Source organism: Cucurbita maxima, unplaced genomic scaffold (assembly GCF_002738345.1).
Source record: "Cucurbita maxima cultivar Rimu unplaced genomic scaffold, Cmax_1.0 Cma_Scf00002, whole genome shotgun sequence".
Lineage (NCBI taxonomy): Eukaryota > Viridiplantae > Streptophyta > Magnoliopsida > Cucurbitales > Cucurbitaceae > Cucurbita > Cucurbita maxima.
Window position 1 is genome coordinate 6,301,686 of NW_019272018.1, and position 16,486 is coordinate 6,318,171.

At 37.6% G+C, this 16,486-nt stretch overlaps 3 protein-coding genes and 1 long non-coding RNA gene across 13 annotated transcripts; 2 read left to right on the plus strand and 2 right to left on the minus strand.

Moving 5' to 3' along the window:
• The first annotated feature begins 1,020 nt into the window (after positions 1-1,020).
• Positions 1,021-3,849, plus strand: LOC111470937 (protein EDS1L-like). 3 transcript variants are annotated; one of them, XR_002715145.1, is made up of 4 exons: positions 1,021-1,546; positions 1,980-2,765; positions 2,889-3,687; positions 3,747-3,849. XR_002715145.1 is itself a non-coding variant. In XM_023116608.1 (4 exons), exons 1-3 carry the CDS (start codon positions 1,211-1,213, stop codon positions 3,627-3,629), a joined length of 1,863 nt encoding a protein of 620 aa, XP_022972376.1. In that variant the 5' UTR covers positions 1,021-1,210; the 3' UTR covers positions 3,630-3,651; positions 3,699-3,834. The 3 variants fall into 3 exon arrangements, 2 of the variants coding, with proteins under 2 accessions (XP_022972376.1, XP_022972365.1); XM_023116608.1 differs by having other exon boundaries at positions 2,889-3,651; positions 3,699-3,834; XM_023116597.1 differs by having other exon boundaries at positions 2,889-3,830.
• A 1,236-nt stretch (positions 3,850-5,085) lies between these two features.
• Positions 5,086-6,846, minus strand: LOC111471280. The gene is made up of 3 exons (XM_023117009.1): positions 6,620-6,846; positions 6,395-6,458; positions 5,086-6,285 (listed from the first exon to the last, which is right to left on the minus strand). The coding sequence occupies exons 1-3, from the start codon at positions 6,698-6,700 to the stop codon at positions 5,393-5,395; spliced, it is 1,038 nt and encodes a 345-aa protein (XP_022972777.1). The 5' UTR covers positions 6,701-6,846; the 3' UTR covers positions 5,086-5,392.
• Positions 6,847-7,328: 482 nt separating this feature from the next.
• LOC111470914 (TORTIFOLIA1-like protein 3) lies at positions 7,329-10,609 on the plus strand. 3 transcript variants are annotated; one of them, XM_023116585.1, is made up of 6 exons: positions 7,329-8,310; positions 8,394-8,499; positions 8,607-8,904; positions 9,001-9,175; positions 9,694-10,137; positions 10,314-10,609. In XM_023116585.1, exons 1-5 carry the CDS (start codon positions 7,519-7,521, stop codon positions 10,132-10,134), a joined length of 1,812 nt encoding a protein of 603 aa, XP_022972353.1. In that variant the 5' UTR covers positions 7,329-7,518; the 3' UTR covers positions 10,135-10,137; positions 10,314-10,609. The 3 variants fall into 3 exon arrangements, with proteins under 3 accessions (XP_022972353.1, XP_022972337.1, XP_022972345.1); XM_023116569.1 differs by having other exon boundaries at positions 8,607-9,175; XM_023116577.1 differs by having other exon boundaries at positions 8,607-9,175; positions 10,337-10,609.
• On the minus strand, positions 9,106-16,231 carry LOC111471623. 6 transcript variants are annotated; one of them, XR_002715219.1, is made up of 6 exons: positions 16,087-16,229; positions 15,853-15,942; positions 14,592-14,853; positions 14,270-14,457; positions 13,560-13,754; positions 9,106-9,189 (listed from the first exon to the last, which is right to left on the minus strand). It is a non-coding gene; the product is annotated as an uncharacterized LOC111471623 (long non-coding RNA). The 6 variants fall into 6 exon arrangements; XR_002715224.1 differs by lacking the exon at positions 9,106-9,189 and adding an exon at positions 10,283-10,501 and having other exon boundaries at positions 14,255-14,457; positions 16,087-16,231; XR_002715223.1 differs by lacking the exon at positions 9,106-9,189 and adding an exon at positions 10,283-10,501 and having other exon boundaries at positions 14,270-14,425; positions 16,087-16,228.
• Between the last annotated feature and the right edge of the window lie 255 nt (positions 16,232-16,486).

The window sequence follows — 16,486 nt, forward strand, 5'->3', positions numbered from 1 at the left end:
TGAATCAAACCCATTGCAAGGTCTTGTTGTGCAAGTGCCAGGTGGGTGGATGGGAGAGGTTCTATGGAATGATTTTGTTAGAAGATTTAATGCTATTTTTGGTAATGCAGAATGCTGAAGTTAGATATGAAGATGGAGAAATTTTCAGTATAATCAGGTACTTTTTAGTGGTCCTTGCGCCAGATGAAAGAAAGAGAAAAAAAAGACGCGATGAGTGCAGTAAACCAAGAACATTCATATTGATTTCTTCCCCCGCCCTTCTTTATCCAAGAAATGTTATTAAAATTCACCGCATAATCACCCAAATACTCTAACGCAACTTTTTCTATGAAAAAGACGCTGATGCAGTAAGAACATTTCAAAATTTATGAATCTTCAAGCGACAAATACAGAGGATTCAGTGAAAATTGGGTTTGTCTGAAGTGGGGCAACGCCAATTTTACAATCCTTGAAGATGGGCAGATCGATATCAGTGGGTGAGGTGAGTATCTATTCATCTCTCTTTCTCTACAATCTGGGTACTGTTCTTGTTTTCCTTGGGTTTGTTCTCAATTTAGAGATCAATATATTTTCGGGATCTGGGTTTGCTTCGATTAGCGATGGGGAAGCGCAGAGGAGAAAGTTGTTGCCGTGATCATGGTCGGCGGTCCCACAAAAGGTACGGGAATTTCTTACTCCTCCTCAAATCGTTTTGGATGGAAGTTCATCTGAATTCATTTTGATGAAGTTAGAGATGAATCTAGAATTATAGTTCTAATACAAAGTTTTGATGGAACAGGAGCTTGCCTAAAGACTATGTAAGATTGGATCAAACAGTTGTATACGTACGAAACTCAGATCAAAACGCCTGCATAAGTTGTATTCGAAACACGCATTCATTTTCATCGGTTCGAAAACCAAGTCTTTGTGTGTGAATCCTTGCAGAATGTTCCTTGAAATGCTCTTGGCTTATACCCGACCTATTGGCGAGTGGAGATGGTACGAAAGGGTGTTATTATGTAAAAATTAATAGATAAAAAAAAAAAAAAAGGAAATTACATTTTGAACTTTTAGGAATGGAAAACAGCAAGCAATTTGAAAAGACATCCAATAATTGATTTATTATGCCGAAGACGAAGACTCCAGAGTCAAAAGAGCGAGTCTTCGTCAAGCTGCAGCAGCAGAGGAGGATAGCGGGAGGAAGCGAGACCATCATCGGAGGCAGAGGAAAATGGTTCACGCCAGGCTTGAAGACGCCACCGGTTTTAAGGCGGAGCTGATCGGAAGTGCCTGGACGGCCGCCGTTAAAGCTCACAAGTATGCAGAGAAGCCATTTCTCCTTGAAACTAGCAGCAGAGACTTTTCCATCATCAGTTTCCCCGGATCTTGGTCGGCGGAAGGCTGGTTCTCCGGTTCCGATTCCGATTCCGATTCATGTTTTGGAGAAACGAAGATCAACACCCAACTGTTTCCGTCCATCAGGAGCATCGGCGTTAACGATTATGCGCTCGTCAACTCTGCGTTTCTCCACAGATTTGAAGCCATTTTAGGGAAGCTGATCAAGGAGGTACACTTTGCCCTAAATTTTCCACCTATTTCCTCGAATTTCGCTTTCTCAAAGTTCTTTGGATTCAGAGAATTTCCATTTATTCAATCCTTCTCCACTTTTGTAATCATATAAATCAATGATGGAGCAATAGTGAAAGATGATAGAATAAAATAATAATAATAGTAACTGATGATAGAATAAAAAAATAATAATAACTTTTTGCTTTCCCAAGATTTAATAAGACTCTAAAATTTCAATTTGTTTCTATTTTAATAAAATAACGAATGATTTATTATACACAAAATTTAAAATAAAAAAATAAAAGAAACATTTTTTTAGAGTTCAAAAATCTAGACAAATTCAAATGCTATGCAAATGACTAAATTTAGAATTTCTAACTCTGACCCTTGCTGCTTCTTTTGACTATTGGTAATGGGATTTTGTTTCTCAGGTCATGCGAGTGAGTAAGGCAGTGGTGTTTACTGGCCACTCTGCAGGCGGTCCGATAGCCATTCTTGCAACCATTTGGCTATTGGAAGAGCAAAGGAAGAACTCGAACTCAAACTCGAACACAGACACCAACTCCTCCACTCCTCCAAAATGTATCACATTTGGATCTCCCCTTGTTGGTAATTTCATTCTCTCCCATGCTCTCAAGAGGGAGAAATGGTCTATCCATTTCATACACTTCATCATGAGATACGACATTGTCCCACGAATCCATCTCGCTCCCCTACCTTCCTTGCAACCAGTACAACTGCAAACCATCCTCAACTCCTTGAACTCGAGATCTCTCGAATCGTCGTCAAATGGGGATGTAACTACTGCATTCTTCATGACAGTGATGAGCAATGCATCGAGTGTGGCAAACAATGCAGCCTGCCATCTTATGGAAAGCACTAGTCTTTTGCTAGACAACTTGAAAAGCTTTATCAAATTGAGTCCTTATAGCCCTTTTGGGACTTACATTTTCTGTACCGAGAGTGATGAGGTGGTGGTGCTCACCAACCCGCATGCTGTTTTACAAATATTATTTTACTCCTGTCAGTTGAACTCTGAGAGCGAATGGGGTCAGGTAGCTCATCAGAGTTTAAAGGATCATTGGGAGTACGAATCTAAAATGCACCAAAACTTGGAGCTCCTGCATGCTATTCGTCTGGATGAGTTGCACAAGCTTCCTCTGTCTTTGACTGGAAGGAGCACGCCAATCACTCAAGCCTTGAATCGACTCGGCCTAGTAAGTTTTTTTAATCTTCAACCTCTCTTTCTCGACTTAGAGCATCAACATACCCGAAAAAGTTGTTGCTTGCCATCCATGGACCTACCTTGGATTCTAATTTTCATGAATGTGAAATTACAGAGTACGAGGGCTTTATTGAATCTTCGTGCAGCTGGCACATACGAAGAGAAAAAGATGAAAAACCAAGTAAGGATGGAAGCAAAAATGCAATATATCGAGCAAGGATTGAATTGGCTAGAAGAAAACTACAGAGCTGTATGTAGGGTTGATGGTATGGGATATTATGATGCATTCAAACGCCAAAAGAACGACACAGACTTCAAAGCCAATATCAAAAGGCTTGAGCAAACAGGTCTATGGGATGAGATCCTAGGAATGCTCAAAATGTATGATCTCCCTGATGAATTTGAAGGCAATGACGAATGGATACAACTTGGAACCAAGTATCGCCGTCTCGTTGAGCCTTTAGATATTGCTAATTACTACAGACACTCTAAGAATGATGACACTGGTCCTTATCTGAAAATGGGAAGGCCGAACCGTTACAGATTTACACAAAGATGGCTCGAACATAATCAAAAGATGACAGAATACAGTGAAGAATCAATTCTTTGGGCAATGGTGGAGGAGCTTCAAATCCAAACCAGAACCAGAATGTATGTAGAGCATTCAAGAGAAATCATTGAGCTGGAGAAGAAGATGAAGAGATGGGTCAACGAGATTGGAGAGGATATGTTGTTAAAGAAATCTACGTTCATGGAGTGGTGGAAGACACTTCCTGAACAACACAGATCACAGTCTTGTCTTAAGGATGATATTCAAAGGATGGAGAAAAGGGACGATGCTATGATCTGGGAGTAGTCTGATCTTAATAAGTACTTAAATTCTTGGAGACTAGTGTCGGTTAGTCTTCTAGAACTCAGCATAAACAAGGATATATGATCCAGTGCAAGGCATAGCCTAATGAAAATGAGACTATCAGATAGTTTATTCTTCAGAATCCACTTTCAATTCTTTCGCAGCAATTGTTATAGTTTAACTAAAAAGACCACCCATGAACAATCAATATCTTCTTAATAACTTGCACCAGCTAAGTCAATATCAACAGCAAGTGAATACCCAGTATAGAAGTGGCCCATGCGTACATGCCGTGGGATTATCCTTCATAATTACCAATATGTGACAGAGAGCCCAATATACATAGAGAATTGTAGATAAGTTGAGATCAGCACCCTTGTTCTCGTTCAAAAGAATTAGAAAAGCCATAGCTGCAGTTATTCAGCAATCACATTATTCAATCCATCGTAAGCAAAACAGATAATGGGACCGCAATCAAAGGCAGATCTACCCAATGCCCTAATGAATACATGATATACAAGCTTACATGGTGAAATTTATTTCTGTGGAAAAATCAACCAATTACAGAATCTATCTTCCAGCAATTATGTCCCGCCACTGCCAGTATAGAACAGACGCTAAGACCCTTTATATTCAGTGAAACACTACCACAAGCTTAGTACTAGAGAAATAAAATGGGTCATTCATCAAGAAGCTTCAAAGTGGCATTTCAATCCATTTAAGGCAAACTGTCATCTGCATCACTGTCTTTCAAGTTTAGATCATAATTTCTTGAAGACATAAATTTTTGAAGAAATGTTCTTTTTTCATTTTGAAATGAAAGAAAAAAGGGAACCCACTTTTATTAAGAAGAATCAACATACATAAAAAAGAACGCTGTCAAAATAGAACAGGTTAGAACCAAAAAGTTACAATTAAGGGTCCCAATCATTAAACATCAACACTAAAAGTGTAGTTTCTAAAGAAAAAAAAGTGAACTATAACCCAATGAAGATATGTTAAAATGCATCAAACTAAAGATTCTTCTATAACAATCCACGTTCAGTGTTCACTCCTCAGAAAATCTAACTTACATGTTGTATTCAATTGACAAATGTTAACAGTACTACCTAAAACAGTCATTAAAACAATAGTAAACCAACATGTCTAAACTCCAAAGAAAAACAAGTTAAGCTTTTACCTTTGACTGGTCTCAGACATTCAACTTCTGGTGCCGGCTATGTACATCAAAAGCATTGAACAATTAGTTGTGTGACATAGAAGTTATTACAAATATTTCCACATTTCATTTTACCGTGTATATACTCCTGGGAGTCTTGCCACATGCTACAAAACCATATATGAGTAGTCAATCACGACACTAAGTATCATAAAACCAGCAAGAATAAGGAGGAAAGTACTAACTAGAACAGTTTGAGGCATTTCTATGAAATATATGCAAATACAAATAAATAAGATGCGGACAAATATAAATGTTGTATCATTATTCCATGTATTCATTTCTATACCACCTTATCTATTCACATATCAAGTACGAAATAAGTCCTCTACATTGGCAAATGTATCATAAGATAAGAACCACACTCATGTACGAAGCAAATCAGTTTAAAGGTTCTCAATCTCATAACCATACTTCAACACCCAAATGCCACATCTATTGCTATGAAAAGCAGAGCAGACCACCATAATACCCAAGAGACGTACGAACAAAAAGGAAAAAAAAGGTGAGACCAGATGAACATAAACTCACAGAAACTGGACACTAGCTAAGACCTTGAAATCATGCTATAAGAACGTGCCAACAGGAACGTTGGGCTACCACAATCTACATTTGTTTCATTGTCAACATGGTCACGATCATATGACTTCCTGCAACCAGGACAGCGCCCATCCTCTTCAAGAATCCTTTTATGACAGAAAAGGCAAAGCCGAAATCCACAGAAACAAGGTAAGAAACTCGAGTCTGTAAAGTCCAAGTCTTCAAAGCAAATTGGACAAGATGAAGGCACAGGCATAACACCACCACAGGCCCAAGAGATGCCTCCATATCCAAAATGCTGGTCTGTATTCGGTAAACTAAGCTGCTTTGATAACGTAGGCAGACTCTGAGGACGAAAGGCATCATCAGGCCTCCATGCTCTGCAATTCATCGAAGCCCTCTGCGCAATTTTCCCTAGTTCAATACTCGAGTCACCATCTCCTATGCCCAACTCATTTCTGCTGTCTCCGCAAGAATCCAATTGAGAAACAACATTAGCGCTAGGGGAAGACTCTGAACATTGATCATGCTGCTTGTCAGTGGCGGCTAGGGCATCGGCAATAGCCTCCCAATCATCCAAGCAGTCATCATCTCCTTCTTCCTCCTCCGTTATACTCCCCGACTGACAACCACTAGAGCTGCTTCGGCAACTACTACTACTGCTACTCCCAGTAAAGTGAGGAACCGAATCATTACCACACAGGATACTACTCCCAAGACTAGGGGGGCTATTAGACGGCGACTCTGAAAAATCGCTGTGGTGGTGGACCGATCTGTTGTTCTGTTCTCCTATTTCCCTCGAATTTAATTTATTAGAGGAAAGATCATCATCTTTCCTCGTTTTAACGACCACTGAATCAAGACGATTGTCTTCGTTCCATTTTTTGTTCTTTACAGCACCTATAACTCGTGAACCCAAATCGATTAAACACAAATTCTCACAAGCATAAATCCCGTTCCATATATATATGCAATTAACAACAACAGAAAACATAACTATAAGTTATACCTCGAGAAAGCCATTGTTCCCGACGAACATCAAGCTTGGACTGCTTCAATTTGGAATACCTAACCTGAAACCCCCCACCAGAACAGTTACGACATATCAGAAAAAGAAAATCAACAGACGACAATCAACAAAAGAGGAAAAAAAAAAAAAACTCATCAGCATTAAAATTAAAAGAAAAAAATTAGAAGATTTACGTCGGAAAATAAAGAGAGAGAGAGTCCTCACCCTCTTCTTCTTGGGCAAGGGCAAATCTCCAGCGTTCGGAGCCAAAGAAACTGAAGCATTGGTAATCGAATCAGTAACCATGATTGAAGAGTTGAAATCGAAATGAAGGGAAGAAGTTCGCGAAAAACCCTAATTTGCGAGAATAATTGAGAAGACGACCTTGGAAGGAGAAAGAGAGATAATGGATAACGGAAACTACTCTGCTTCGCTCGCTCTTTTCCACAGACTAGAAAAACAGAGGGCCGAGATTTGATTTAAATATTTACCAAAATATCCCTCCGTTTTCCTAAATTCCCGGCCTTGCCCACCCTTGTCAAAATGGCTCTAAACAACGAATGAAACTACGTCGTTTATTATGTCCAACTCATTTGGGCTTTCTTTTGACCGAAAATGGGCCGACAAACCTAACATATTCTACCTAAATTAAATAATATAAATCAATAGTTTTTTTTTTTTTTTTTTTTTAATTTAGAAAAAAAAAGATTTTTAGTTAAAATATTATTTTGATCCGATTTCAAAGTAGAAAATAAATTTAAATAATTTAAATATAAAGAAAAAAAAAAGAAAAAGAATGAAGAATTTATTTTTATTTTTATTTTTCCTTATTTATTTGAAGGTTATGAGAGAAATAAATGTAAATATGTGTGAAGTATAAATTTATGATTAATTTAATGCAGAATTTAGAATTTAGGTTTATAAGTTAATTATATGAGATATAATTTAATGCCGCACCCGCGTTTTCTCACTCTTGCTTATTTCTCCACACGACAACATCTTCTTCCCCTACTCCCCGCGAGAAACATTTATACCTACCGGGTTCTGTCCGGCAATGTTGCCGGAATTTCGAGCGTCTTCGCTCCTGAGGTCTGACTCTGTATCCGTCTACAATTCCATTCGCCATGCCTCTCTCCGCCTCCGTGACACAGAGCCTGAAGCTTCGGATTCTCTCGTGCCTCACCAAGCTTTCCGACCGAGATACCTATTCTCTTGCTGCATCCGAGCTTGAATCTATTGCTCGGAGTCTTGACGTTAGTTCCTTGCCGATTTTCCTTTCCTGTATATACGCCATTGATGCCTCGGATAAATCGCTGGTGAGGAAGCAATGCGTTCGTCTCTTTGCTGTTCTCTCAGAGACTCATGGAAATTATCTTTCTCCTTACCTTGCGAAGATTCTCTCCAATATTACTCGCCGGTTCCGCGATCCTGATTCGTCAGTTCGATCCGCGTGCGTTAGCTCTGTAGCGGCATTAGCTTCTAATGTCACTAAACCGCCGTTTTCGACGTTTTTGAAGCCTTTAACTGATTCGCTTTTCACGGAGCAGGATTCCAATTCGCAGATCGGGGCGGCTTTGTCTTTGGCTTCGGCAATTGATGCAGCACCGGAACCGGATCTGCTTAAGCTCGGCAAACTCTTGCCGAGATTTGAGAAGCTTTTGAAATGCGAGAGTTTCAAGGCAAAGGCGGCACTCTTGACAATGATCGGGAGTATTATTGGATTGGATGGAGCTTTCGGAAATGGAGCTCTGAAAATTTTGGTCCCGTGCTTGGTTACAATCCTTAGCAGTGAGGATTGGGCGGCGAGAAAATCAGCGGCGGAGGCGCTGGGTAAACTAGCAGTCGTGGAGAGGGATGCTCTGGCGGAATTTAAGGCCGGTTGCTTGAAAACGTTCGAGAGTCGGCGATTCGATAAGGTTTCAATTTTTTAATGGGTTTAAAAATTAGTTATGAATCGAATTCAGATATATGATCTTGTTTTTCTAAATTTTTGATATAGGTCAAGGCCGTACGGGAGGCGATGAGTCAGATGCTGGAGGCATGGAAGCAGATTCCTGATCTCTCGGATGAGGCGTCTGCACCTTATTCCCAATCCTCCTCGAAAGGTAGCATGTTTTAACATTATCTTCAGTAAATGTTTTGCTAATTTCCTGCATGTCTTTTGAAATTGTTAACACTCGTCTGATCATTTTGGTCTTTCATTATGTTTTAGAAATCGCTAGTGATGGACGTTATCTACCTGGATCCAAGAATATTTCTTCTGCTTGTCTTGATGCTCCTCTTCCGAGGAAAAATAGTAGCCTGGTTGGCAGGTCTACACCACCCGATGCCTCGTCTGCGACGACGACGAGAAGGAGAAGCGCTTCGAACGGCGGTGACCAGAAAACAAGTTTGTCAATGTTCCAAAAGGTTGAGCGTAAGAAGCCTCTGGACTGGAAGGTGGAAGTCTCTGTTAGGAAGTCTCCCTCAGGAGATCTGAAGGAAAGAGATGAATACATACCAGATAGAAGGTTTAGTGAAAACACCAAGATTTCGAAACCAGAAACAAAACGGGCACTCTTCAATAAGATTTCTGACGATAAGATAATTAAATTCGGTGGGTTCAGGTCTGGATCTCGCGTAGTTCCCTGTCCCGAGGAGGGCCCTGAATCGACTGTTGTAGCAAGTAATGCAACCGACGATCTGCACAGGAACCACAAAGACTCTGAAGAATTGCATTTGATCCGTAATCAGCTTAATCAAATAGAAAAGAAGCAATCCAATCTTCTAGATATCCTCCAGGTTGGCACCAAATCCTGAAAAACTTTACTCTTAGTCTGGAAGAAATGTGTTGAAGTTGAATTTTATTTTCATTTCTTTATGCTTGATTCATGCCCTCAGTTAAGTCGTATATTTTCCTCATTGTCCCATTCTAAAGATGATAATCATGCAAGGCATATGCATGCATCAATATAGTAAATCGCTCCTTGGAAATTGGAATCATTAGACTACTGGAAATCAATTGACGACAAGCACATAGAACATTGAATCCAAAATGAAATATTCAAGGCACATAGTACATAAAACAAGGTGTATCATCAAAAAGGCAAAAAAAACAGAGAACAAGGATGTTCAAATCTGGAATATGACAACTCCAAAGGACAGATCACTGAGTATATTTCTTATTGAAGTACAATTTTCTGTCCAACTTCAAAATTGCGTTGTCTATTACTGTCAGCGCTTGATTATTTGCAATGTTCAATATATCGATTATTCGCCGCAATATATCTCACCTGTGTTTTGTCTAATCCACCATTTAGAACTTCATTGGGAGTTCACAGAATGGAATGAGATCCCTGGAGACGCGTGTGCATGGTCTGGAACTGGCATTAGATGAGATCTCATATGATCTGGCTGCATCAACTGGAAGGATGTCTAATGCCAACACCCCCAGAATCACATGTTGCATGCTGCCTGGAGCTGATTTTTTTAGCTCAAGGTTCTGTAAGAGAGCAAATGGCAGAGGTTCAACACCAAAGTTTGCAATTCCCAGTGGTGTAACTCCACTGGCTCCAATGCGTAGCAAAGGTGATCGCCATGGAACTAATGGGGATGCTGGATCTATAAATTTGGAGAATCATAGCTTTCAGGTCCAGCGAAGGGGTGGCTTCATAGTGAATCCATTGGCTGTGAGGCAAGGTGAATCCAGGGTTGTCTCCGATGCCAGCACTTCCTTGAACGATTTGACTAGGAGGCACTAAAGAGTAAATTCTGAACTGAATTCGTTCTCTTTTATTTTACTTTAAGCTTCATCACTCTTTCTTTTTTTTTCTTTGTTCATATGCAAATTTCTATGCGCTCGAATCTTTCTCCTCCTTCCCACATCATATGCTAATAGCTTTTAGATGGCCGAATATGGTATTTACTGAACTTCAAACAGTTTTTACTTGGTTTATAATACAGGCTTACAGCTATAAATTTTCACTTTCCTTTGCCATGGGAATCTGAAGCATCCCCTTGGAACCCTAGCGATGGATGAGACAGCAGCTAAACATGATTTGTGTTGCTGAAGCAATCAAATCCATTCCAACGTGGGTTTATCTCTGGTATGTTCAAGAGCCAAGTGATCTGAAAATTTTCAATGAGTTACGAAGTTGAATTTCCGTTTCTTCTATTGTTATTTGTTTTCTGGAAATTATAATCAAGAAGTTTATACCGAAATGGTGATTACTGATACGTACAGATGAACCAGAAAGAAAAGAAAAAAAAAAAAAAATTGTGGTGAACATTACAGCTTTCGGTATAAGTGGAAAAGAGTACAAATTATAATTATACCGAAATGGTTGAAACAATGCTTAAAAAGTGGAAAAGAGTACAAATATGCGGTTGATGATTATGATGTTTTTCTGCAATTTATAGCCTTTTATACATTAAAAGTTAGATGTAGTGAACATTACAGCTCACTCAAAACTATCTTAAAAATAAATGGAGGGGTTTCTTCCTCCAACCATATCCAGTTCTGTATTGTACATAACACTGCCACCATTTTTGCCTGGATCAAGCTGTCAGAAAATTCTTTAATGATTTCTTTCACATTTGAGAATTCTCTTAGCCCTTATTTAATTTCCCCACCAAATTTGATCTTTATTATGTTCACGTTCGACCCACAATCAACAAACCTTTCTACACTTAGCTTACAGATGTACTCCATTTGGGTTTTAAGTGCAGAAAGAAGGAAAAACACACACATAAGATATGGACTAATATGAAAGGACCATTAAGTGTAATACCTTCATATTCATACAATACTTATTCATCATGTTAAGCAATGCTTTGTGAACACTTCAGCAATATAATGTATTTCTTAAAAAAGAAGACTATACAGAAGGAAGGAAGGAAGGAAGGAAGGAAGATGCATGGGGATAAGGCCTCACCCCTCCCCTCTAGTTCATAGTGTGTTTATTAACTAACAAACGCTATATTACTTATACTAAAGAAGCCTACTTCCAAAAATCAAGAAACTTATGCTTCAAATTCAGATCTTATAGTTCAGTTATATGATCAGAACTTTTCGATCTTGTTTCTTCATGTTTAACTAATATGAACAGTCGGTATAAGAAACCCCCTAAACTCATCTAATTGCCAGTCAGGGTAAAAAATGAAATGTTAGAAAGAACAAGATAAAAAGCAGCAATTATCCATGAAATAATAAAATTAAAAAAAAAAAAAAAAAAAAAAAAAAAAAAAAAAAAAAAAAAAAAAAATAAAAAAAAAAAAAAAATAAAAAAAAAAAAAAAATAAAAAAAAAAAAAAAATAAAAAAAAAAAAAAAATAAAAAAAAAAAAAAAATAAAAAAAAAAAAAAAATAAAAAAAAAAAAAAAATAAAAAAAAAAAAAAAATAAAAAAAAAAAAAAAATAAAAAAAAAAAAAAAATAAAAAAAAAAAAAAAATAAAAAAAAAAAAAAAATAAAAAAAAAAAAAAAATAAAAAAAAAAAAAAAATAAAAAAAAAAAAAAAATAAAAAAAAAAAAAAAATAAAAAAAAAAAAAAAATAAAAAAAAAAAAAAAATAAAAAAAAAAAAAAAAAAAAAAAAAAAAAAAAAAAAAAAAAAGAAAGAAAGAAAGAAAAAGGCAATGCAGAGGCATGCTCTACGGACGATACTTTGAAGGCCTTGTGGCCTGCCACTAACTTCGCTACCAGACAGGATAAGATGCTCACTTTAGGCTGAAAAGTTCGACCACTGGACTAAAAAATTATTATCTACTTAAGCTTCTTCTTTCATATTCTTTTTTTGAGACGAACCTGTGATCTTGCACTCTTTTCTTCCTCCTTACATAAAGGTGACGAATTTGGAACTACATAAAAATTCCCAAAAGCTTAACTAATTTTTTTTAACACAATAAAACTACACTTTTGACAGCTTAAAAGCTATGGTAGGCAGTTTATATTTTCAATTTTATAAAGAGGAACTCAAAGGGGGGAAAAGCTGAGAGACGTTGAAGAAAAGTCTACAAAGAGGCTGAGATGAAAAATATAAAGATAAGTTTAGATTAAAAAAAAGAAGAAGAAGAGGAATCAATCTATCCCCCTAGAAGGAGTAAGCAGAAAGGCATCCAAATAAGCGTAAATCGCAAGAAAAACTGGAAGGGAAATGGAAGTCTAGGAGGGGCATTCAAATTTTGCCAACTAGAGTCCATCCCTCTCAAGGAAATTCGATAATTCTTTCAAGCCATAAACTCCAAGTAATTGCTTTATCGGTGTTCCTCCATATAATCTTTGTCTCCACTTGGTTGTAAGGCCATGAATGGACAACTTGCTTGTAATCTCTCCATTGTGTTTAAGCCCCCTCAAGAGTCCAGACACATCGTGCAATAGAGAATTTCAACATTTTGTAGTACTTCAACTTTCCAAATTGAGAGTGTTGGAATTTGGGACAGCAAGGAAATGGTATCCATAAACGCTAAGCTTCTTTTTCTTTAACTCGCTCCTGTTGACTATAAAATGACTATTGCCTATCCAAAACAATGTTTGAAAGTGTCAATCAACCCTCACTTGACGGATACTCAGCCAATGCGAATGGAAGAGCAGTCTCATTTGCACATTAAAACGCTTGGGAAGGGAAAGAAACAACTCTATTCTAACGATGGAAAAGGGAGAAGCAGCTAAACATAACTACAATTATTGAATATAACAACCTTCAAGATTTAAACATGACTAAAAGACTCTTGAATCATTCACTAGGACATTACGAATTCACGACCACTGAATTACCTCAGAGATAGAACTTACATGTTTTATGGTAAAATCCAACTTTGGAAAGTGTTCATCTTGTTTTATACCTAAAAATTGAACAGAATGCAGACTTTATCCAGCTCATTGATTGCTCAATATGATGGATCAAAATAAACTGATGAGGTGAACAAATTTAGGAAAAGGTCAGAATGTAGCATAATTATCTGATGAGCAACAGAATTTTATTGTGAGAATGTATTAAGAACTAGAGATTCGAAGTGCAAATAAAATGGTCTGGACCGTAAGGCTCCATTTCAGGCAGAGCACAATTTCCAGCACAGTATTCAAGAGCTTTCTAGTGAGTTTCAAATTAAATTATTAAATAAAGATATAACTATGAGGTAATAAATTATAGTAGCGCAATAGAATTTCAAAAAAGAAAAACAACCAACCTGACGTGCTAAGCATGGTGGTTGCCGACTGTCTTAAGATATTTCAACCATGAAGCTTCAGTTCTAAGTCTCTACCGTCCCCATCTTCCTTTTTAAATGCTCCAATTTCAAGAAGAATTACCATCTGAATTATTCAGCAAGTCCTTGTGCTTTCTACAAATTGAGTGCTTGAGAAAGTAAAGGTTTAAACATTGCCTGTGGAAGTCATCATTCAAATCAGAAGCAGTTCTCTCAAACTTAGTTAACAAGCCATTAACAGTTTCAATATCAGTTTCGCAAGCTGGATTCAAACTTTCGAAGTACAAAAATTCCAGGCTAAATCATATCCAACTTATCTACGACAATTTCATTGTCTGTAGAGTGTAAGCATTCTAAAAGGTTTCACTGGCTCCTATATCACTTTTGGCATCTACATGCGGTGTAAACACTTTCCCTCGATTGATTAAAGTTATCTGAAAATGGAATTCCAAAGCAACGAAGAACAGGTGATAATGTATTTCCATGGCCTCGCTAGTAAAGGACCTGATTTGGAGAGCTTTTCTAAGATTGCAGATTCTATCTATATTTTTATCTTCTCTAGTTTTATAATTCAGAGTATAAGTATCGTGATCATCATCATAGAAGAATTACCGGCTGACTGACAACTGATATTTAATAATGGAATTTTGGAGAAATAAAAGACTGATATTTCGTACATTCTCATGGCTGACCTGTTTAAAGGATAATATTTAATCCCATGTCTGAGTACTCTTTTTCTTTTTCTGAAAAGTCTCACTCAAGTATCAGTATCATCTTTCTGCATCACGTTCATATTCAACACACACGTTTGCTCATGTCGCTTAGGTTTTCTCATCTCTTCTGCAGTTCTGCTAAGTATTTCATGAGAGGAATCATTAGCCTGTCCAAGAAAATAGATTTTCAACAGAACAGATTTCTATGTAAGTATAGTAATTTCTAAAAGGTTCTGCTTTATTGCTACTCATTTTATTAAAGGAAAAGTCAGTCCCACGTGCACCTTTAACATACACTTACCTGACATGTCCATTCCACAAGTCATGAGATGTCGCTTGTTCCAGAGGAGTACCATTTAAGATAATCGTGGACTCACTACGACCAATAGAATTCTGAGGCCGTAATGATATGTCTATCTTGGTAGTAATATTTCCCACCAATTTATTCTCATTCACAGTTTGTATTTCCTGTTCATCACTTTCTCCAATTTACTTGTAACTTCTCGCAACTCTTACCCAATATCTTTGATTATCACTACAGCGTCTGGTTCTCCAATCTGAGACTAAAGTAAACCACTGAAATTACAAAAAGTTGCACAGCCATAGTAGAGTAAATCATAATAGAAAGGTACTAGATTATTACATAAGGGATCACAAGATCACACAATGACGGTTAGGAATCACGACTCTCCACAATGGTATGATATTGTCCACTTTGAGCATAAGCTCTCATGGCTTTACTTTGGGCTTCCCCAAAAGGCCTCAAACCAATGGAGATAGTATTCCTCACTTATAAACCCATGATCTTCCACTAAATTAACCAATGTGGGACTTACTCCCAATAATCCTCAACAATCCTTCCCTCGAACAAAGTACACTATAAGCCTCCCCTGAGGCTTATGGAGCTCTCGGACAGCCTCCCCTTAATCGAGGCTCGATTCCTTTCTCTGGAGCCCTCGAACAAATTACACCCTTTGTTCTGACACTTTAGTCACTTTTTTACTACACCTTCGAGGCTCACAATCTTTGTTCGATATTTGAGGATTCTATTGTCATGGCTAACTTTAGGGCATGACTCTGATACCATATTAGGAATCACGACTCTCCACAATGGTATGATATTGTCCACTTTGATCATAAGCTCTCGTGGATTTACTTTGGGTTTCCCCAAAAGGCCTCAAATCAATGGAGATAGTATTCCTCACTTATAAACCCACGATCTTCCACTAAATTAATCAACATGGGACTCATTCCTAGTAATCCTCAACAATGATAAGTGTTAAACACCTGATTTCCTCCATACAGCGCACAGAATAAAAGAAGACCGAAAAAGTGTCTTCGAACAATCTTTTCAGGAAATCAACACCAGAAACCGAAGTAGGTAACGGTTATATAAACATTTGTACCAGTTACCAAATATGAGCCCTAAAAATCTCTAAATAGCACAGACATACGAAAAACACTAGACAAAATCAAAGAATCCAGTATTCTTTGGGCGTCTAACAAGCATCAGAAGCGCTTCATCCTTATTCGTGAAAAAAATTCCTATCAAAACAGAATACCTTTCTTCTCAAAAACCGTGACCAACGCCACCGCTTCTCTTGCCGTATTGCGGCCTCATACGCACAGGCCTTCTTCAAGGCCGTCGACATCTAAGCATCCAATAACCAACAAGATTAAACTTCGAAAAAGAGAAACACAAACAAAATCAAAACATTCCGAAATGAGAAAAAGAATCAAAGGAGCAGAAAGCCTATATTGAGTTGATTTATTGAAAATCTTAACAGCAAAATTACCTCGAAATCACCCATATTGAAACATTTCCGTAGACTTTCAGACGGAAGCCGAGACGAAGACGACGAAGTTCAAAATTTGAGAACAGATCAAATCCTCGCTTTTACGGTCTTACTAAATTGCCACCATCAGATCCCCCAGTCACGTACCCGCGTGAACCCTAAAACCGGTATTTCGCTCTCTTTTGGCGCCTCGCGGGCGCCATTTGGCCGGCCACCAGGAGCCGTTGGATCGTTGATGTGGTCAAAGTTCATTTACACGTGGGTTAACACGGGAAGTGTTACATGATTTTATTTTCCTTTTAAAAATAGAATTATCTTTTTAATCTCTTAGTTTGGAACTTATATTATTTAATCCAATGTTTTAAATATATAATTTAGCTTACCAAATTTTAATAAACTA